Source organism: Mesoplodon bidens (genome assembly GCF_964165515.1).
Source record: "Mesoplodon bidens genome assembly, chromosome: 1".
NCBI classification, from domain to species: domain Eukaryota; kingdom Metazoa; phylum Chordata; class Mammalia; order Artiodactyla; family Ziphiidae; genus Mesoplodon; species Mesoplodon bidens.
This window is the reverse complement of record NC_138176.1, coordinates 171,416,821-171,437,812: the sequence shown is the minus strand read 5'-3', so window position 1 is coordinate 171,437,812 and position 20,992 is coordinate 171,416,821. Positions and strand designations below refer to the sequence as shown.

At 51.4% G+C, this 20,992-nt stretch overlaps 1 protein-coding gene across 5 annotated transcripts in view; it reads left to right on the top strand.

Moving 5' to 3' along the window:
• The window catches only part of PALD1 (phosphatase domain containing paladin 1), a 141,964-nt gene that overhangs the window by 46,003 nt on the left and 74,969 nt on the right, over positions 1-20,992 (top strand). For 4 of the 5 annotated variants that reach the window (XM_081244962.1, XM_081244960.1, XM_081244959.1 and 1 more), the window contains exons 6-18: positions 252-412; positions 610-685; positions 1,309-1,460; positions 1,823-1,922; positions 2,139-2,243; positions 4,164-4,259; positions 4,700-4,828; positions 5,328-5,444; positions 5,525-5,680; positions 5,993-6,175; positions 7,284-7,424; positions 7,659-7,730; positions 17,655-17,795. In XM_081244962.1, the coding sequence (XP_081101088.1) occupies positions 252-412; positions 610-685; positions 1,309-1,460; positions 1,823-1,922; positions 2,139-2,243; positions 4,164-4,259; positions 4,700-4,828; positions 5,328-5,444; positions 5,525-5,680; positions 5,993-6,175; positions 7,284-7,424; positions 7,659-7,730; positions 17,655-17,795 (1,629 nt within the window). Of the gene's footprint in view, positions 1-251; positions 413-609; positions 686-1,308; positions 1,461-1,822; positions 1,923-2,138; positions 2,244-4,163; positions 4,260-4,699; positions 4,829-5,327; positions 5,445-5,524; positions 5,681-5,992; positions 6,176-7,283; positions 7,441-7,658; positions 7,731-17,654; positions 17,796-20,992 lie in introns of all 5 variants that reach the window. The other variant, XM_081244963.1, reaches the window with a different exon arrangement.

The window sequence follows — 20,992 nt, the reverse complement described above, 5'->3', positions numbered from 1 at the left end:
CCTGCTGCCCACTGGGCCAAGCCCTTCCAACCTGGCCCCAGTGTGGGCCATATCAACTCAGGCATGAGTGGCTGCCCTCAGGCCAGTGGCCGCCCTGGTCCTGTCAGGGCTCCCAGGGCACAGAGAGGACCTCTGGTGTGTGGTTCTCCCTGGAGGGAAAGCAGCCTGTCCATGGCCTCTGTGTGGCCTAGGCACTCCAGAGCTCAGCCAGGAAAGTCCGTCATGGCCCTCTGGCCCCCTACCTCCTGTAGATCCACGACTTTGCCCAGCTGAGCGAGAATAAGTACTACGTGTACCACAACACCGAAGACCTGCGGGGGGAGCCCCACGCCGTGGCCGTCAGGGGCGAGGAGGATGTGTACGTGACCCAGGAGGTGTACAAGCGGCCCCTCTTCCTGCGGCCCACCTACAGGTACTGAGGGCCTGCACAGGCCCCCAGTGTGCTGGGCGTGGGTGCTCTCTGGGCCTGCTCTCCAGCTGCGGCCTCAGTCTCACCATCTGCAGGTTGGGCTGAGTTCCCCACGCCTGTGTCTCCCATGGGAATATGGGGGTGAGGGGATGTCCGGGGTGTGTGGCCTGCCTGATGGGCTGCTCCCCCTCACCTGGCAGGTACCACCGTCTGCCCCTGCCAGAGCAAGGGGCCCCCCTGGAAGCCCAGTTTGATGCCTTTGTCAGTGTCCTCCGGGTAAGTGGGGGCAAGAGGGGTGGTGGGAGCACGGAGGGTGGGCAGGTGCTTGGAGAGTGGGTCTGTGTCGAGGCCCCGTCTCCATGGAGATGCCCTGGTGGGTGTGGCTTCTGGAGGAAGGCTGAGGGCATGAGTGTGTGGGCTGTGTGTGTGTGTCTGGTGTGGGTGTGTATTTGTACATTCTCTAATGACAGAGCCCAGCGCTGACCGTCTGGAGGACTGGACTCTGGCTGTGGCTTGGCTGCTAACTTGCTGTGTGATCCTGGACAGATCTCCTAACTTCTAGGCCTCAAGTTCCTCATTTCTATATTGGAACTAAAAATTCTTACCTTCCAGGCTTCAGCTGATATCTCCTGAGTACCGGTGTTTCTGTCCCAACCTCCTTGGGAGGTCACCTTATTTAATTTGCCTCTCACAGCAGAGTAACTGTGGCCCTGTCCCCTCTGAGTAGTTCTCAGCTCCAGGGCCCTGGGAAGGAGGCAGGGCCTGTGCTCCTGGGGCAGGTGGAGCAGATCGGGCCGTGGGGCTGGGCGGCCCATGTCATGACCCCCCAACCCCAATTTGGTCCTCAGCCGAGGGCTTTCCGGTCACGCCGTTACCTGCTCTTCATGGCCCTTCCCCAGGAGACCCCCAGCCTGCTGCTGCTCCGAGATGCCCACGGGCCTCCCCCTGCTCTCCTCTTCAGCTGCCAGACGGGCGTGGGCAGGACCAACCTGGGCATGGTTCTGGGCACCCTCATCCTGCTTCACCACAGTGGGACTGCCTCGAGGCCGGAGTGAGTGGCTCGTGGGACCCAGTGCCCCAGGGGACTGCGGGGATAAGGGAGGGCGGGGCTTCCCCAGGTTGCCGGGGACACGTCAGAAGCCCAGAGCTACAGCTGGAAGTTGGGCAGCTGGGGTTCACTTCCCTGTTTGCCGCAGACTTCACTGGCTGACCTGGAGAAAGTCACTTGGCCTTTCTGGGCCCCAGTTTCCCCAGTGGAACAAACGCCTCTTGTCTCCCCAACTGCTTTGGAAGGAAAACTTGGAGCATGTAGTCCGGTGCCTCTCATCGGCCAGATGAATGGGAGGGTGTCGACAGCGGGGCGTCCTCCAGGCCTTTGGGAGCGCTGATGATGCTACTGCCCCTCCCTGTCAGGGCTGCCCCTACGAAGACCAAGCCACTGCCCATGCAGCAGCTCCAGGTGGTCCAGAGCTTTCTCCACGTGGTACCCCAGGGGAGGAGGATGGTGGAGGAGGTGAGCGAGGGGGCTGGGCAAGGAGCTGGGGGCGGGGCCGTGGAGGGGCACCCGCTCCCCTCACTGGGGGGCCTCTTCCTCCCCTGCCCGCTCCTTCCCTTCCCGGCCAGTCATCCTCTTTCCCCCTCTCTTCTCTTCTACCTCCTGCCATCTTTCCTTGGCCCTGCTCCCTCCCTGCCGCTGTCCTCTCTTCCCTGCCCTGGTCTCTGGCACCAGGTGGACAGAGCCATCACCACCTGTGCAGAGTTGCACGACCTGAAGGAAGTAGTCTTGGAACACCAGAGGGAGCTGGAAGGCAGCCCGCTGGAGACCGCGGCTCAGGTGAGGCACCGAGAGCCGCTGCTTTTGCCTGAGCCCGGCAGCCTTGTTCGGTTGGGCCTGTTGACTGGCCCCCTTCAGATTGGCTTTTCCTCATTGCTGCTTCTCCCATGAGCAGAGCAGTTTTCAGAGGAAGGGGAGATGGGGAGCTGGGCCTGCAGGAAGAGAGGAAGTTTACTTTCCCTGACCAGGACCCCTCGCTGCAGAATAAACAGGATGGAGGAAGGGGCTGCTGGCAAGGTGCTGGGGGCCTCTGGCTCCAGATACTTCCCAGGCTGCTCCCGGCTCCCCCTGCAAATAAACCCTCGCTGTTCTTTGGGAAGGCCAAGGTTTGGTCCAGCCGCTGATTCTGGAAGAGTGATGGGCTCTGGGTTGTCTCAGCAGGCCTGTCCCTGTGCTCTGGGGAGAGGAGGTCGGCTTGCTCGCACACAGCGCATGGAAAGAATCTAAAGCCCGCAGAGTCTTTTTCTTCTTTAACACTTAAAAAAGTGTTTTAAAAGCAGTATTATATTATAGAAAATTGAGAAATTAGAGAAGGAGTAAAACTGCCTGTCATCCAAGCCCAGCTGCCGTGAGCATTTTGGCTGCCTTCCTTCAGTTTTCATATTTCTGATGTTCTTTTGTAGGTTGCCTAGGGCACGTTTATGTCCTGCTTAATTTCATGTAACCCCGTCTTTTCCATGTCATACCTGCTTGTCGTTGTTGAGGTTTACTGGCTGTGGAACCAAGGCCATTGCGAGGCTCAGCCATCATTGGCCTGATAGGTTAGGAGCAGACCTCCGGCCCGATTGCCTGAGTTCTGTTCCTGGCTCTGCCACCTAGAGGCGTGTGGACCTGGGCAACCTGCTTCACTGCTCTGTGCCTCAGTTTCCCCACTCGTAAAATGAGGCCACTAACAATAACTACCCCATAGGGTTGTTGTGAGGATTAGGTGAGCTCAGGTCATAAAGCCTCAGAAGGGAGCCTGACAGAGCAGGTGTTCCTCCTGGCCATCACCTGCTGTGACCTTCAGGCCCCTTCTAGTTGCGCAGTGGGGTCAAAGTAAGTACTTCGCATTGAACTACTTCATGAAAATGAGGCTTTTGTGTATTTAGGATTTTTCCCCTTATAAGGTCTAGATTAGGGGTTGACAGACGATGGCCCACAGGCCAAATCCAACCCACCACCTGTTTTGATAAATAAGTTTTGTTGGAACGACGTCTTGCCCATCCATTTATGTACCGTCTCTGGCTCTCTTATGCTGCCGTGGCAGAGTCCAGCTGTTGCCAGGCAAATGGTGTAGCCCACAAGCCTAGAAAATTTACTGTCTGGCCTTTTATAGAAATAAAAGTTTGCTGACCTCTGGCCTGGATTCCCAAAGATGGGATTAAATTTCATCCAAGGGCATGACCTTTTTTTCGGGCCTGTACGAATCTCACTTGCCCTCCAAAAGGTGTTGCTGACCCAGCAGGAGAAGCCTGAGATCCGAAGGTGAAGAGGGGGACCCTTGGAATTTTCTGTGACAGCCCCCTGCCCAGAGGACGCTGAGGTGGGGAGGGTCGCAGCTCTTAAGCGAGGGCCTCTGGTTCAGGGAAGGGTGTTTATACACTTGCTGCTTCAACACGGATTGTGGGCGGCCCTGCATGGTAGGTGGCATTGGAGCAAAGCGGCGAGGCCCAGCCTGTCTCTGGGCACAGAGCCTCACCGAGAGCTGTAGTGCCTCCTGGGGTCACCAGTAGCTCTTCCTGCACCATGGATAAACCACAGCAAAGGAGATAGGGTTGGAAGAACTTCCAACCTGGCGAAACAAGGTTATGAAGGGTGGGGGTAGATTGTCTAATGGGAATTTCTGAGGGTTAACTCCTGCCCTTCTGGGGATGGAGATGGGTGGCTTAGCAGCCCCATCTTTACTGCCGGCCCTCCTTCCTGGTCCCTTCCTCTCAGGAAAGCGGCAGCCAGTGCGGTGTCCGGCAGAGGGCGCTGCGGAGCCTGGAGCGATACTTCTACCTGGTCCTGTTTAACTACTATCTCCATGAGCAGGTGGGGCGGGGGGATGAGCGGACCCATCCCCTTTTCTCCTGGGGCCCCTCCAGACTCCCCACCCAGTGACTGGCATGGGGTTGATGGGGACCCCTGTGGAGCTGGGGAGGGGAGTGGGGACATGTGTGTTGGTTCCAGAGGAAGGCGGGTTTGGGGGAGGCAAGGAGAGACCCAGATAGAGGGACGGTCCCTGAGCAGGTCAGGCAAAGGGAGGCCCCACGTCTCTTTCCTCTAGGCCCATCTCTGTACCCTTAGCCGGGCATCGGTGCCTGGAGGGATCTCGCTTCGGGTATCCTGGTCCTCTCTCCCTAGCCCCTCATCCCTGCCCTGGGCCGTGATGGGTATCTCTTGGGGTCCCCCGACCAGAGGGCAGGCAGGGAGAGTTTGGGATGGCCACGTGAAGTCCCTGAAGTCCCGTCTCTCCCTGCCTCGGGCTGCAGTACCCGTTGGCTTTTGCCCTCAGTTTCAGCCGCTGGCTGTGTGCCCGTCCCGAATTGTACCGCCTGCCTGTGACACTAAGCTCAGCAGGGCCTCTGGCCCCTGGGGACCTCATCACCACCGGCTCCCTGGTGAGTGTGCCTGGCTGGCTGGGGAAGTGGGCGTGGGTGTGGGCTGGCCCTGGGGTTGATTACAACCTTGGTTCCTGTGGGGTTGGGCTAAGCATTGCCCTCACAGGAAGCAAAGGGAGGATGGCCCGTGGGGTGATGGGATCCTCCTGTGAACTAAATGGGGCCATTCTCAGGCCCTAAGAAGCATTTGCAGCTCTGGCTACTGTTCCAGTACCCACTCCTCATTCTCAACCCCAAGCGCTCTGGGCTGGGAGTCAGGAGATCTGGTTCTGGTATCTTTGCCACCAGCCTCTCATCTTTGAGCCTCAGCTTCCTCATCTGGAGAGTGGGCGCCATTGCACTTGACCTTGCCAGGGTGGTTATGAGGCTCCAGGTGTGCAAAAGTGCTTTCTAAACTGTCAGGTGCTGGTCTCACCCCCCGCCCCCCATGCCCACCTGGGGCCAGGTTCTGAACCTCAGTCGGCCGCTGAGGGTCCCAGGCTTGCTTCTCTCCCAACAGGGGGCAGATGACCTTGTCTCCCCGGACGCACTCAGCACCGTCAGAGAGATGGACGTGGCCAACTTTCGGCGGGTGCCCCGTTTGCCCATCTACGGCACGGCCCAGCCCAGTGCCAAGGTGACCAGCCAGGGGGCCCACTTGTGGGGTGAGGGGAAGGGGGGTTGAGCTCTTTCACTGACGGCCATCTGTCCCCGCAGGCCCTGGGGAGTATCTTGGCCTACCTGACCGACACCAAGAGGAAGCTGCAGCAGGTTGTGTGGGTCAACCTGAGAGAGGAGGCCGTGCTGGAGTGTGACGGGCGCACCCACAGCCTGCGGTGGCCTGGGCCCCCCACGGCCCCTAGCCAGGTGGAGGTGAGGCCCTCCTGCCTTGTACGCACCCCTGCCTTGGAGGCCTTCTGGGGACTGGGCCTGAAAGGGTCTTCAGAAGCTTCTGTGCTCCTTTTGTACAGATGAAGAAACTGAGGCCCCGAGAGGAGCGGTCTCAGGGAGTGGCTGACTCAGGACTCCCTTGCAATCCTGGGTCTGGTTATAAACCTTGAGGCTTGAGAAGGGGGAGGGATGGGCCCGGAAGCCAGGACTATCCTGGCCACAGAGGCTCTGGTCTTTCAGGGCTGGCCTGGGGGCTGCCGCGTGGCCTGAGCCCTCCGTCCCACCCTCCCCTAGAACCTGGAGACCCAGCTGAAGGCCCACCTGAGCATGCCTCCTGCAGGCACCCAGGGCCCGCGGACCCACAGGTTCCAGACATGCCTCACGACGCAGGAGGTCTTCAGCCAGCACCGCGGGGCCTGCCCCGGCCTTACCTACCACCGCGTCCCCATGCCAGACTTCTGTGCCCCCCGCGAGGAGGTGAGGGAGCTGTGTGGCTGAGGCCTCTGGGGAGGGAGAGGACGCCCCCCCCCCCCCGCCTCCCTTGGGCCTGGGCCTTGGCTGTGGGCACAGCTCCCCAGAGGGACTGAGAGCTTGTTGTGCAGGCTTTCAGATCGGCCTGGGTGGTTTATTCACATGCCCACCAAGCTTCACGTTTGCGTGTGCGCGCGCGCCTGTGTGTGTGTGTATTATGTGTTGTAGGTATGTGTGGGGTGGGTGAGCATGTCTGTGTGTGTTCAGAGTGGGTGTGGTTGTGGAGAGTGTGTGTGGTGTGTTTGTGTCTATGGAGGCTGTGCTGTGCCACTTGTCTTTACTGGGGGATGCGTGGAGAGCCTGTCTGGTGGGGAGCTGTGTGGTGTGGTGTGTGTAGGGGGTTTGTGGAGGAGGGTGCTGGGGAATGCTGTGTGTGACTGAGGGAGTTCTGTGTGCATGTGGTATCTGTAGGTTTATACCTGTGAATGTACGGTCTGTGGGTCTTTAAGGTTTGTGTGGTGTGTGTGCCTGGCATGTATTGTGTGGGGGTCGCTGTGTGCCTGTGTGATGTGTCTGTTGTTTGGGTGATGCATCTGTGTCTGTCTGTCTGTGAGACGGGTGGTGACGGGGCTTGTATTGTCCCCTCACTTTGCTCTGTGGGTCTGGCTGCCCGTAGTTTGCTGCCCCCTAGTGGTCTCTCACTGCAGTGATTGGCTGAGGTCGGGACTGCCCTCAAACTGGGATCTGGGTTGGGTCCACCTTAGGTGGGCAGTAGGGCCGGGGGTCCACGTGCAGCCCGGGGGCGCAGCATGTAGGCATGTGCTTGTTCTACCTGGTAGGTGGTGGCACCAGGAACCTCAGGTGTATGCCCGTGTCTGCTCATACGTCCAGTGCCTGGTTATATGGGAGTGTGGCTGTTTATGTGCACGTGGTCTTGTGTGTACTGCAGTGAGCTGAGTGTGTGTGCATACAAGGTTTTGAGCCTGACACAGCCAGGCTCAGGGCAAACACTCCCAGGACAGCTGCCGGGGTTGCCATTTGGAGGGATGGGTCATCTTGGGAGTCTGTGCAGCTGGGAGCACCCACTGACTCAGACCTCGGTCTCCCTGTGCAGGATTTTGACCGGCTGCTGGGGACCCTGCAGGCTGCCCTCGCCAAGGACCTGGGTACCGGCTTCGTGTTCAGCTGCCTCAGCGGCCAGGGCCGGACCACGACCGCCATGGTGGTGGCTGTGCTTGCCTTCTGGCACATCCGAGTACGTGTGGCCTCCTGTGTGAGGACAGGGGTCTGCCCAGGCAGGGTGGGCATTTGGTCCCTGGGGACCCTGGCTGTGGCAGGAAGGTGTGGTCCCAGAGTCCCCTCTCACCAGCCCTGGGCAGACGGCGTGTGGGCTGACAGACCCCCGGCACGGGCTCCAGCTGTGGGCAGAGCTGGGGGAGGGTGCAGTCTGGTAGCCATGCTCCCAGTCCCAGCAGCTGTCCTCCCTTAGGGCTTCCCCGAGGTGGGCGAGGAGGAGCTCGTGAGCGTGCCCGATGCCAAGTTCACCAAGGGCGAGTTTGAGGTGAGCATGCCCCGTGGGGTCCCCAGGGGACACCTGGGGGAGGGGAGGGGTGAGTCTTGCTGGCAGGTCGGGGGGAGATATTCAAAGCTCCTCCTAAGGCCATTACCTTCTTCCACCTCATCGTATCAGTCCTTCCCTGTCCCCATTTCACAGATGAGCAAACCAGGGCACAGGGTGGCTTGGCTCTGGGCCCTGGCAGATGGTGTTTGGAGAAGAGGGGGCGGATCCCCCCCACTCCTCCTGGCCCTGCTGCTGGGCTACTGGCCACCATCTTGTCTGGGTAACACTGACGACCACCTCACGGGCACCTGGGACCCAGCTGTGGTTGGTGACCCTGGTGCCGGGCCCCGGACCGCCCCACCCCACCCCCATTTCAATTCAGGGCACTGGATGGACAGTGCCAACATCTCACATTTAGCCACCCATGTATTACACCTTGTGTGCCTCCTGTCATCTTCCCTGACACCCTGTAAGTAGGTGGCAGTGTCCCCATCTTACACACGGGGCATGTGGAACTCAGAGTTGGCACGTGGCTGCCCGGTGTCGGTGTTGTGGTCGGCTCCTGCCTACCTGGCTGGCCTGGCCAGTGCCCCTCCCCTGCCCTCCCTACTGTCCTGACACCCTGGCCTCCATGCAGCTCCTCAAACTCACCAAGCGCTTTCAGCTTCTGGGGCTTTGCATATGCTTTTCCCTTGCCCTGGACCACTTCTCTCTTCCTTCTTGTGGCTGATTCTTTTCTTTTTAATTTTTTATTGTGGTAAAATATACATAACACAAAATTTACCATTTTAACCATTTTTCAGTGTACAGTTCTGTGGCATTAAGTACATTCACATTATTGTGCAACCATCACCACCATCTCTAGAACTTTTTCCTTAGGCCAAATTGACCCTATCCATTAAACACTAACTCCCCATCTCCCCTCCCCCAGCCCCTGGCAGCCACCATTCTACTTTCTATCTCTATGAATTTGACTATTTTACATACCTCATGTGAGGAGAATCATACAGTATTTGTCCTTTTGTGACTGGCTTATTGCACTTAGCATAATAGCATCCAGTAGCATCCAGTTTCATCCGTGGTGTAGCATGTGTCACGATTTCTGTTTTTAAAAGGCTGAGTAGCACTCCATTTTAAGTATTGACCACATTTTGTTTATCCATTCATCTGTCCGTGGGCACATAGGCTGTCTTCACCTTTGGGCTACTGTGAATCATGCTGCTGTGAACATGGGTGTACACATATCTGTTTGAGTCTTTGCTTTCAATTCCAGAAGTGGAATCACTGGATCAACTGGTAATTCACTGTTTAAATTTTGAGGAACTGCCATATTGTTTTCCACAGCAGCTGCACCATATACATTCCTACCAGCAAAGCACAAGGGTTCAAATTCCTCCACATTCTTGCCAACACTTGTTGTTTTCTGTTTTTTTTTTTTTTTTGATAATAGTCTTCCAAGTAGGTATGAAGTGACATCTCACTGTGGTGTTGATTTGAATTTCCCCACCGACTAGTGATGTTGAACATTGTTTCATTTGTTTTATGGCTGTTTTTGTATCTTCCTTGGAGAAATGTCTTTTTGAATTCTTTGCCCATTTTTGATTTGGGTTGTTTTGTTATTGTTGAATTGTAGGAACTCTTTATATATTCTGGATATCAATCCCTTGTTAGATATGTGATAGTTTGGTGGGTTGCCTTTTTACTCTATTGATGGTGTCCTTTCATGCAAAAATTTTTAATTTTGATGAAATTCAATTTGTCTATTTTTTCTTTTTTCCTGTACTTTTGGTGTCATGTCCAAGAAGTCATTGCTAAATGCAATGTCATGAAGCTTTTCTTCTAAGAATTTTATGGTTTTAGCTCTTACGCTGAGGTCTTTGATCCATTTTGAATTAATTTTATTTTTTTAGTTTAATTTTATTTATTTTTTTATATAGCAGGTTCTTATTAGTTATCCATTTTATACATATTAGTGTATATATGTCAATCCCAATCTCCCAGTTCATCACACCACCACCCCACAACCACCACTTCCCCCCCTTGGTGTCCATACGTTTGTTCTCTACATCTGTGTCTCTATGTCTGCCCTGCAAACCAGTTCATCTGTGCCATTTTTCTAGGTTCCACATATATGCGTTAATATACGATATTTGTTTTTCTCTTTCTGACTTACTTCACTCTGTATGACAGTCTCTGGATCCATCCACATCTCTACAAATGACCCAATTTCGTTCCTTTTTATGGCTGAGTAATATTCCATTGAATATATGTACCACATCTTTATCCATTTGTCTGTCGATGGGCATTTAGGTTGCTTCCATGACCTGGCTATTGTAAATAGTGCTGCAGTGAACATTGGGGTGCATGTATCTTTTTGAATTATATTTTTCTCTGGGTATATGCCCAGTAGTGGGATTGCTGGGTCATATGTTAATTCTATTTTTAGTTTTTTAAGGAACCTCCATACTGTTCTCCATAGTGGCTGTATCAATTTACATTCCCACCAACAGTACAAGAGGGTTCCCTTTTGTCCACACCCTCTCCAGCATTTGTTGTTTGTAGATTTTCTGATGGTGCCCATTCTAACTGGTATGAGGTGATACTTCATTGTAGTTTTGATTTGCATTTCTCTAATAATTAGTGATGTTGAGCAGCTTTTCATGTGCTTCTTGGCCACCTGTATGTCTTCTTTGGAGAAATGTCTATTTAGGTCTTCTGCCCATTTTTGGATTGGGTTGTCTGTTTTCTTAATATTGAGCTGCATGAGCTGTTTATATATTTTGGAGATTAATCCTTTGTCTGTTGATTCCTTTGCAAATATTTTCTCCCATTCTGATAGTTGTCTTTTCGTCTTGTTTGCAGTTTCCTTTGCTTTGCAAAAGCTTTTAAGTTTCATTAGGTCCCATTTGTTTATTTTTGTTTTTATTTCCATTACTCTAGGAGGTGGATCAAAAAAGATCTTGCTGTGATTTATGTCACAGAGTGTTCTTCCTATGTTTTCCTCTAAGACTTTTATAGTGTCCAGTCTTAACATTTAGGTCCATTTTGAGTTTATTTTTGTGTATGGTATTAGGGAGTGTCTAATTTCATTCTTTTACATGTAGCTGTCCAGTTTTCCCAGCACCAGTTATTGAAGAGACTGTCTTTTCTCCATTGTATGTCCTTGCCTCCTTTGTCATAGATTGGTTGACCATAGGTGCATGGGTTTATCTCTGGGCTTTCTATCCCGTTCCATTGATCTATAGTTCTGTTTTTGTGCCATACCATTATTGTCTTGATTACTGTAGCTTTGTAGTATAGTCTGAAATCAGGGAGTCTGATTCCTCCAGCTCCATTTTTTTCCCTCAAGACTGCTTTGGCTATTCGGGGTCTTTTGTGTCTCTATACAGATTTTAAGATTTTTTGTTCTAGTTCTGTAAAAAATGCCATTGGTAATTTGATAGGGATTGCATTGAATCTGTAGATTGCTTTGGGTAGTATAGTCATTTTCACGATATTGACTCTTCCAATCCAAGAACATGGTATATCTCTCCCTCTGTTTGTATCATCTTTAATTTCTTTTATCAGTGTCTTATAGTTTTCTGCATACAGGTCTTTTGTCTCCTTAGGTAGGTTTATTCCTAGGTATTTTTTTCCTTTTGCTGCAATAGTATATGGGAGTGTTTCCTTAATTTCTCTTTCAGATTTTTCATCATTAGTGTATAGGAATGCACGAGATTTCTGTGTGTTAATTTTATATCCTGCAACTTTACTAAATTCATTGATTAGCTCTAGTAGTTTTCTGGTGGCATCTTTAGGATTCTCTATGTATAGTATCATGTCATCTGCAAACAGTGACAATTTTACTTCTTTTCCAATTGTATTCCTTTTATTTCTTTTTCTTCTCTGATTGCCATGGCTAGGATTTCTAAAACTATGTTGAATAATAGTGGCGAGAGTGGACATCCTTGTCTTGTTCCTGATCTTAGAGGAGATGCTTTCAGCTTTTCACCATTGAGAATGATGTTTGCTACGGGTTTGTCATATATGGCCTTTATTATGTTGAGGTAGGTTCCCTCTATGCCCACTTTCTGGAGAGCTTTTATCATAAATGGGTGTTGAATTTTATCAAAAGCTTTTTCTGCATCTACTGAGATGATCATATGTTTTTATTCTTCAATTTGTTAATATGGTGTATCACATTGATTGATTTGCATATATTGAAGAATCCTTGCATCCCTGGGATAAATCCCACTTGATCATGGTGTATGATCCTTTTAATATGTTGTTGGAATCTGTTTGCTAGTATTTTGTTGAGGATTTTTGTGTCTATATTCATCAGTGATATTGGTCTGTAATTTTCTTTTTTTGTAGTACCTTTGTCTGGTTTTGGTATCAGGGTGATGGTGGCCTCATAGAATGAGTTTGACAGTGTTCCTTCCTCTGCAATTTTTTGGAAGCGTTTGAGAAGGATAGGTGTTAGCAACTCTCTAAATGTTTGATAGAATTCGCCTATGAAGCTATCTGGTCCTGGGCTTTTGTTTGTTGGAAGATTTTTAATCACAGTTTCAATTTCAGTGTTTGTGATTGGCCTGTTCATATTTTCTATCTCTTCCTGGTTCAGTCTCGGAAGGTTGTGCTTTTCTAAGAATTTGTCCATTTCTTCCAGGTTGTCCATTTTGTTGGCATAAAGTCGCTTGTAGTAGTCTCTTAGGATGCTTTGTATTTCTGTGGTGTCTGTTTTAACTTCTCCTATTTCATTTCTAATTTTATTGATTTGAGTCCTCTCCCTCCTTTTCTTGATGAGTCTGGCTAATAGTTTATCAATTTTGTTTATCTTCTCAAAGAACCAGCTTTTAGTTTTACTGCTCTTTGCTATTGTTTTCTTTGTTTCTATTTCATTTATTTCTGCTCTGATCTTTATGATTTCTTTCCTTCTACTAACTTTGAATTTTATTTGTTCTTCTTTCTCTAGTTCCTTTAGGTGTAAGGTTAGATTGTTTATTTGAGATTTTTCTTGTTTCTTGTTTCTTTTTCCCTCTTAGAACTGCTTTTGCTGCATCCCATAGGTTTTGGATCATCATGTTTTCTTTGTAATTTGTCTCTAGGTATTTTTTGATTTCCTGTTTGATTTCTTCAGTGATCCTATTTAGTAATGTATTGTTTAGCCTCCATGTGTTTGTGTTTTTTACGTTTTTTTCCCTGTAATTGATTTCTAATCTCATAACGTTGTGGTCAGAAAAGATGCTTGATATGATTTCTATTTTCTTAAATTTACTGAGGCTTGATTTGTGACCCAAGATGTGATCTGTCCTGGAGAATGTTCCATGTACACTTGAGAAGAAAGTGTAATCTGCTGTTTTTGGATGGAATGTCCTATAAATATCAATTAAATCTATCTGGTCTATTGTGTCATTTAAAGCTTCTGTTTCCTTATTTATTTTCATTTTGAATGATCTGTCCATTGGTGTAAGTGAGGAGTTATAGTCCCCCACTATTATTGTGTTACTGTCGATTTCTTCTTTTATAGCTGTTAACAGTTGCCTTATGTAGTGAGGTGCTCCTATGTTGGGTGCATATATATTTATAATTGTTATTTCTTCTTCTTGGATTGATCCCTTGATCATTATGTAGTGTCCTTCCTTGTCTCTTGAAGTCTGTTTTGTCTGATACGAGAATTGCAACTCCAGCTTTCTTTTGATTTCCATTTGCATGGAATATCATTTTCCATCCCCTCACTTTCAGTTGGTATGTGTCCCTAGGTCTGAAGTGGGTCTCTTGTAGACAGCATATATATGGGTCTTGTTTTTGTATCTATTCAGCAAGCCTGTGTCTTTTGGTTGAAGCATTTAATCCATTCATGTTTCAGGTAATTATCGATATGTATGTTCCTATTACCAGTTTCTTTTTTAAAAAATTTTTTTATTCATTCGTTCATTCATTCATTCATTTTGGCTGTGTTGGGTCTTCGTTTCTGTGTGAGGGCTTTCTCTAGTTGCGTCAAGCGGGGGCCACTCTTCATCGCGGTGCGCGGGCCTCTCACTATTGGGGCCTCTGTTGTTGCGGAGCAAAAGCTCCAGATGTGCACGCTCAGTAGTTGTGGCTCACGGGCCTAGTTGCTCCGTGGCATGTGGGATCTTCCCAGACCAGGGCTCGAACCCGTGTCCCCTGCATTGGCAGGCAGATTCTCAACCACTGCGCCACCAGGGAAGCCCAATTATTACCAGTTTCTTATTTGTTTTGGGTTTGTTTTTGTAGGTCCTTTTCTTCTCTGTGTTTCCCACTTAGAGAAGTTCCTTTAGCATTTGTTGTAGAGCTGGTTTGGTGGTGCTGAATTCTCTTAGCTTTTGCTTGTCTGTAAAGCTTTTGATTTTTCCATCGAATCTGAATGAGATCCTTGCTGAGTAGAGTAATCTTGGTTGTAGTTTCTTCTCTTTCATCACTTTAAATGTGTCATACTATTCCCTTCTGTCTTGTAGAGTTTCTGCTGAGAAATCAGCTTTTAATCTTATGGGAGTTCCCTTGTATGTTATTTGTCTTTTTTCCCTTGCTCCTTTCAATAATTTTTCTTTGTCTTTAATTTTTGTCAGTTTGATTACTACTGTGTGTCTCGGTGTGTTTCTCCTTGGGTTTATCCTGCCTGGGACTCTCTGTGCTTCATGGATTTGGGTGGCTATTTCCTTTCCCATGTTAGGGACGTTTTTGACTATAATCTCTTCAAATATTTTCTCGGGTCCTTTCTCTCTCTCTTCTCCTTCTGGGACCCCTGTAATGCGAATGTTGTTGCGTTTAATGTTGTCTCAGAGGTCTCTTAGGCTGCCTTCATTTCTTTTGATTCTTTTTTCTTTATTCTCTTCCATGACAGTGAATTCCACCATTCTGTCTTCCAGGTCACTTGTCCATTCTTCTGCCTCAGTTATTCTGCTATTGATTCCTTCTAGTGTATTTTTCATTTCAGTTATTGTATTTTCATCTCTGTTTGTTTGTTCTTTAATTCTTCCAGGTGTTTGTTCTTTAATTCTTCTAGGTCTTTATTAAACATTTCTTGCATCTTCTTTTTTTCTTTTTTTTGCGGTACGCAGGCCTCTCACTGTTGTGGCCTCTCCCGTTGCGGAGCAGTCTCCAGACGTGCAGGCTCAGCGGCCATGGCTCACGGGCCCAGCCGCTCCGTGGCATGTGGGATCTTCCCAGACCGGGGCACGAACCCGTGTCCTCTGCATTGGCAGGCAGACTCTCAACCACTGTGCCACCAGGGAGGCCCTCTTACATCTTCTTGATCTTTGCCTCCGTTCTTTTTCCGAGGTCCTGGATCATCTTCACTATCATTATTCTGAATTCTTTTTCTGGAAGGTTGTCTATCTCCACTTCATTTAGTTGTTTTTCTGGGGTTTTATCTTGTTCCTTCATCTGGTACGCAGCCCTCTGCCTTTTGTTCTTGTCTATCTTTCTGTCTGAATTAATTTTTGTATATGGTATAAGGTAAGGGTCCAAGTTCATTCTTTTGCATGTGGATATTCAGTTTTCCCAGCACCATTTGTTGAAAAGAATGTCCCTTCCCCATCGAATGGTTTGGCAAAAATCATTTGAGCATATACATGAGGATTTATTTCCAAGTCTACACGTCAGTCCCTCAGATGTGATAGTTAGAACTCTCTCTGCTCACACCCAGTCCTGTGCCAGGAGCTCTGTGTGTGCTCCCTTCTTCACCCTTCACAGCTCCCAAGAGTTAGGTGCCCTTACTACTCCCAGTTGATAGATGGGGAAACTGAGGTGCTGGGAGCCAAGCTCATCACCCTAGAACCACGTCAGAGAGGTGATGGGGTCAGGGCAGAAGCCAGATAGTTGACCTCTGAATCTGTGTTCTAAAGTTATATCATATGACCCAAGGATGCCCCTGTATCCCCATCCTTACCCACCCCAAGACATGCTCATGTCTATACCAGCTTCCTTTGTAATTAATTCAGGCCTATTGAGCCCACAGCCCAGTGGGGAACATTCAATAGACTGTGAAGAGTGCTGAAATAGACATTGGTTCTGAGCGCCAAAGGTGCAACTGGGGGAGCCCAAGAGGGCTTCGTGGAGGAGGTGACATTTGAGTGCATTTTAGAAAGATGAGTGAGTCTCCTGGGGCTGGGGGGAGGGATAGTGTGCAGAGGGGATCAAACGTGCAAAGGAGGGAGTCTGGAAGGGGCAGGACCTGTGGAAGGCTGCAGTTGGCCAGAATGGAAGAAGACAGGGCTGAGGTGGGGGCCCTGACTGTGAGGACCCTGGAAGACCACACTGTGTGTTTGACCTTAACCTTGGGGCCAGCAGAGAAGTAGGGGAGGTCGTGATCAGATTCTCATTCTGGAGGCCAGTGTGTAGAGGAAGGTGTGGAGAGGAGAGCCTGGGGCCTGAGTGAGGCGGGGGCTGCCCGGTGAACAGGAGCCCAGTCACCATTGGCTGGTCTTGGGGGCCATTGGTTGTGTGGCAAAGAGGGAAGACACCCAGGATGACCTCAGGTTTCTGGCTGGCACTGGTGACAACCAAGGAGATGAAGAGTTCAAGGGCAGGAGCAATTTAGGGGGAGAGGCTAGGAGTTTGGTTTATTGTATTTGAAAAAGCTGCAGCCCTCTGCCTGGGGAACTGCCCCTGGGCCATCCTGGGGACCTGCCTGTGGTCCACATTCCTCCTAAGCGAGATGTCCGACCCAGAGCTTGGGATCCGGGTGTGGCCTGAGCCGATTAGCCCAAGGTCCTCCCAGGTGATGGGTCCTCTTCTCCCACTGGGCTGTAGCTCCACCCCTGCCAGTGTGCCAGCCCTGGGCCAGTTCCTTCTGAGAAACACAGGGTTGAGGGAGCGCCCTCCCTACCACGATCCCGCTAGGGCCCAGTCATGGAGATGGGTCAGATTGAGAGAAGAGCTGAGTTGGGTAGGGTTTTGGTCTTTCGTTCATTTAGCATCGTCCATGGGGCGCCTCCTAGGTGGAAAAGCTATTGCTCTCGGGGATTAGGGAGCTTCTTGTCTGGTGGGGAGCGGATGTGAGCAAGTGGGGACACGGATGGAATCGATGGATGAGTAGGTGGAGGTCAACTTCGGGGCTCTGAAAGGACCGTGCGGGCTGTTGGGGTGACTGAGGGGGCTCCAGGAAGGCGTTGGGGCCCTGGGCAGGGGTTTATGAGGGAGGCTGGGAGGCAGGTGGGGTCAGGCACTGGGGGACCTTGTAGACGTGGGGAAGCTTTCGGTTTTTATGTTGAGTGCAAGGGAGCCAGGAAGAGACTGAAGCCCAGGAATTACACAAACAGGACGTGCTCACACTTATACCTTCCTATGGCCTCTCTGGCTACCAGCGAGGAGAAGGAGGGGCTGCTGCAGTGGGGGTGGGAGGTGCTGGAGGCCTGGGTTGGTGCTGGCGCAGGGGTTGCAGGGTAGGCACATCCAGAGGGGGGTCTGCAGGGGCGTGGTCAGGCGGGTGACTGCGGGGAGGAGCCCTGCCCTGCAGAGTGATCTTAACGGGCCTCAGTTTCCCCGAGTAAAGGGGGGCTTACTTCAGGTGAGCGGTGTCCACACTGGGTTCCCCAGAGCTGGGTGTTTCCGAAGTGCCTGGGGGCTGCTGCCGGGTGGAGGGAGAGCCAGCGAGGCCCCAGTGCAGGCCTGTCCTGTATTCCCCCCTCGCCCCGCCAGCCCCAGTTACATGACAGCTATCTGTTTTATGGGTTAGAGTCCTGGATAAGGCTTCATTTGAAGCAAGGTTCCTGCTGCTTAAAAAAATAAGCACCCCGGGAGCCCTGGCCTCAGAGATACGGAGGAACGCCCTTGTTCCCCGCCCCCATCTGAGAACCAAGGAGTGGTCAGGGCCTGGGCCTTGAGGCCAGTGCGGCCCTTGGTGTGGGTGAACCTGTTGCCGGGGCTGGAGGGCCCCTCTACTTGGTCTTCTCTCTGCTCATCCCCCTCCTCTGGTCCCAGGTGGTGATGAAAGTGGTGCAGCTGCTGCCTGATGGGCACCGCGTGAAGAAGGAGGTGGACGCGGCACTGGACACGGTCAGTGAGACCATGACGCCCATGCACTACCACCTGCGGGAGATCATCATCTGCACCTACCGCCAGGTGAGCCCCGGCCCGGGTGCCGTCCCCACGTGCACAGCCCAGGAGGTGGCCACCGTGGCTGTGAGGGCTGGGGGCCCCACGGGACCCGCAGGGGCTCTCGGTCACTTCTTCACCTTCTGGAAGCGGACGTGATCCCTGACATGGAAATACGGCCAGCCCCGGCTCGTCCCGGCTGCGTTCTAGAGCGCTCAGTGGGGTGTGTGCGGGGGTGAGGTTCAGGGTATTTATTAGCAGCTGCTGCGGCTCTGGGACCCGTCAAGGATGTGACCGGTCAGAGGAACACCCTGTGCTAGCTCCCTGTGGTGCCAGGCATTCACCTTCCGGTTTCTGGGCCATGGGGGCCCTGGGGATCCTGGGCAAGAGGCAGGTTGGTAGATGGGTCCTGGAGAGTGGCTGTTTAATATCCGGCAGGGAAGCCGTTCAGTGTTTTCACAGCTGATGCTGCCTGAGGGACTGGGCATTCAATAATACAAATCAGAAGTTTTCTAAAGAAGTCCAGATTTCATATAAACATTCAGGTTTTTAGCCTATCTAGAAAAAATGTGCCCTCCAGTCGGCTGTGGTTCCCCGTGCTCTGTCACATGTGGCCCAGCTGGTGCGGCCATGTAACCCGCCGGGCCGCTCTGGGCATCAGACTCTGTGGCCTCTGGCCTCTGTGTGGAGCACGCCGACCTGTTCTTCTGTTCTTCTCTGGCCCAGTGAACTTGCTTGGTTGCTGGAGAAGAAGAGGGTGCTGGAGTGGGAGGGAGCAGCTGTGGGGGGAGCCGAGAAGACTGAGCCTGAAGTGAGGGAGCACCCCTCTGGGTGCCGACCTTGTGCTCTCTGCTGTGGGCCAGCAGTTCCCAAGGTCAGCTTCTGCCTGTGGCCGCTGCAGAGAAGAGGCAGCTCCAAGCCAGCCCCCCGCGCAGCCTGCACCTGGCACATGTTGTGAATGGCTGATCCAGGCCAACCTTTGCTTAGGGTCATCGATCAGACCACGGTTGGGAAAAAGGGTGTTGGGCTAGAGGCAGGCCATCTGGGGTCAGGCTATGCCCAAGGTCAGAGGTCACTTGGAAGGGCTGCCAAATTTGGGGTGGGGAAAGGGGTTAAGGAGTTTCAGGAAATGGACTTTGCTGAGCTCTGGAAGATGGGCTCATTTTCCCCAGGGCCAGCAGCTCCATTGTATATCCCCTTTGAAGTGGCCTGTGGGTCTCGCTCATGGTGGTCTCGTATTCTGCCACCAGGTGGCAGCAGTGAACTGAGAGCCTGAGCTCCTCCTTTCAGGACACCCCGAGAGGGCGGAGAACTGACGCTTCCCTTTCTCTCTGTAGCTGGAGGCCCGAATAGTTGAAAAAGGATGCCTAGCCCTGCTTCAGAGCACCATAGGCCCCCTCCCCACACTGACCACACTCTGTCAGAGTCCCCCTCTCCACAGCCCCTTCCTTCCGGCCCTGCTAGCTCTTCACTGCCTTTAGGCAATTTAGGGACCGCCCCACCCCCCAAAGGTGATAGGCCCTCCCCTCCTCTGAGCTCTGCAGCCGTGGATGTTCATTGTGGGGCACACCGAGGGTGCAACAGGGAGCATCAAGAGGACGTGAGCCTTGGGAAAAGAGGAGAGGTCCCACAGAGCTGGCCTTGAACAATCCCGAAGTAATGAGAGCCAGGTGAAGGCACTTCAGGCGGGAGGGAGCGCCTGGGCGAAGGCCAGGAGGCTGAAAGGTGTGAAGCGAGTTCAGAAGCAGTGAAGGTGCTTCGGTGCCTGCGAACACAGTTGTGTTGGAAGTTGTCAGAGATGAGGCTGGGTGGGTGAGTTAGCTCTACTCTGTTGGCAGCGGGAGGGAAGGGTGGTATGGTTGGGGCTATGTTCAGCAGTAGATGCTCTGGCTGCCTTTGGGGTGTGGGGTGTTTTAATGGAAGCAGAGCCAGCAGAGGACTCTCGCCCCCTCCCCGCCAGGCCAGCCCCCTCATCTCCGTTCCAAAGGCTAGGATGGTGCTAACCTCTGCAGTGGGAGGAGGGGAATCCCTGAGCCCCATTCCTGGGCTTCCTGGTGTTGGTGATGGAGAGATAAGGGTCGGGGCAGAAGCAAGATGTAGAGTCATTCCCCAATGTGGCCACCAGGTGGCACCAGCGAGCTGGGGTCAAACTCTCAAAAGAGCTGAAGAGGAGGGGGGCCTGAGACACCCTCTAATCCAGTTCTTCTCACCCTGGCTGCGCAGACTCACCTCAGAGCTTTAAAACAGGCCCATGCCTGAGCTCCATCCCCAGAGAGTCTGATTTAGTTGGTCTGCTATGGGGGCCGGGGCAGGGAGCTTTTCTTAAAGTAACTTAGGTGATTCCAAAATACAGTCAAGGTTAAGTACCACGTACTCTAAGCAGGGGTCCCCAACTTTAGTGAGGTTCAGGGTCACCTGGAGGACTTGTTAAAATGCATATTGCTGGGCCCACCCCCAGGCTTTTGATTCTGTAGGTCTGGGTGTCTAGCAAGCTCCTAGATGATGCTGATGCTCCCGGGAGGGGACCACACTGCGGGTTCTGCCGCTGTAGTGTCTCACCCTCTTGCTCTCTCCTTTTTATAACAGCTTTATTGAGATGTAACTCACACACCACACAAGTCACTTATTTAAAGTGTGCAAGGCAATGGGTTTTAGCATATTCACAGAGTTGTGTAACCATCGTTACCACAATCAACTTTAGAACATTTTCATCATCCCAGAAAGAAACCTATTGTACCCATTAGTAGTCCTTCCCCATTTCCCCCTCTCCAAGCCCTAGGCAACGGCCAATCTACTTTCGGTCTCTGGGGATTTGCCTATTCTGGACGTTTCATATAAATGGAATTATACAATATTTGGACCTTTGTGACTGGCTTCTTTTACTTAGCATAGTATTTTTGAGGTTTATCCACATTGTAGCATGTATCAGTATTTCACTCCTTTTTATGACTGAATACTATTCTGTTGTGTGGATATATCACATTTTGTTTATCTCTTCATCAGTTGACGGACATTGGGTTGTTTCCATTTTCTCGCTATTATGAATATAAAGCTGCTATGAGCATTCATGTATAAGTATTTGTGTGGACGTGTTTTCAATATACACAGGAGTGGAATTGCTGGGTCATATTATAACTTTAGGTTTACTCTTTTGGGGAACTGCCAGACTGTTTTCCAAAGTGGCTGCACCATTTAATATTCCCATCAGCAGTGTGTGAAGATTC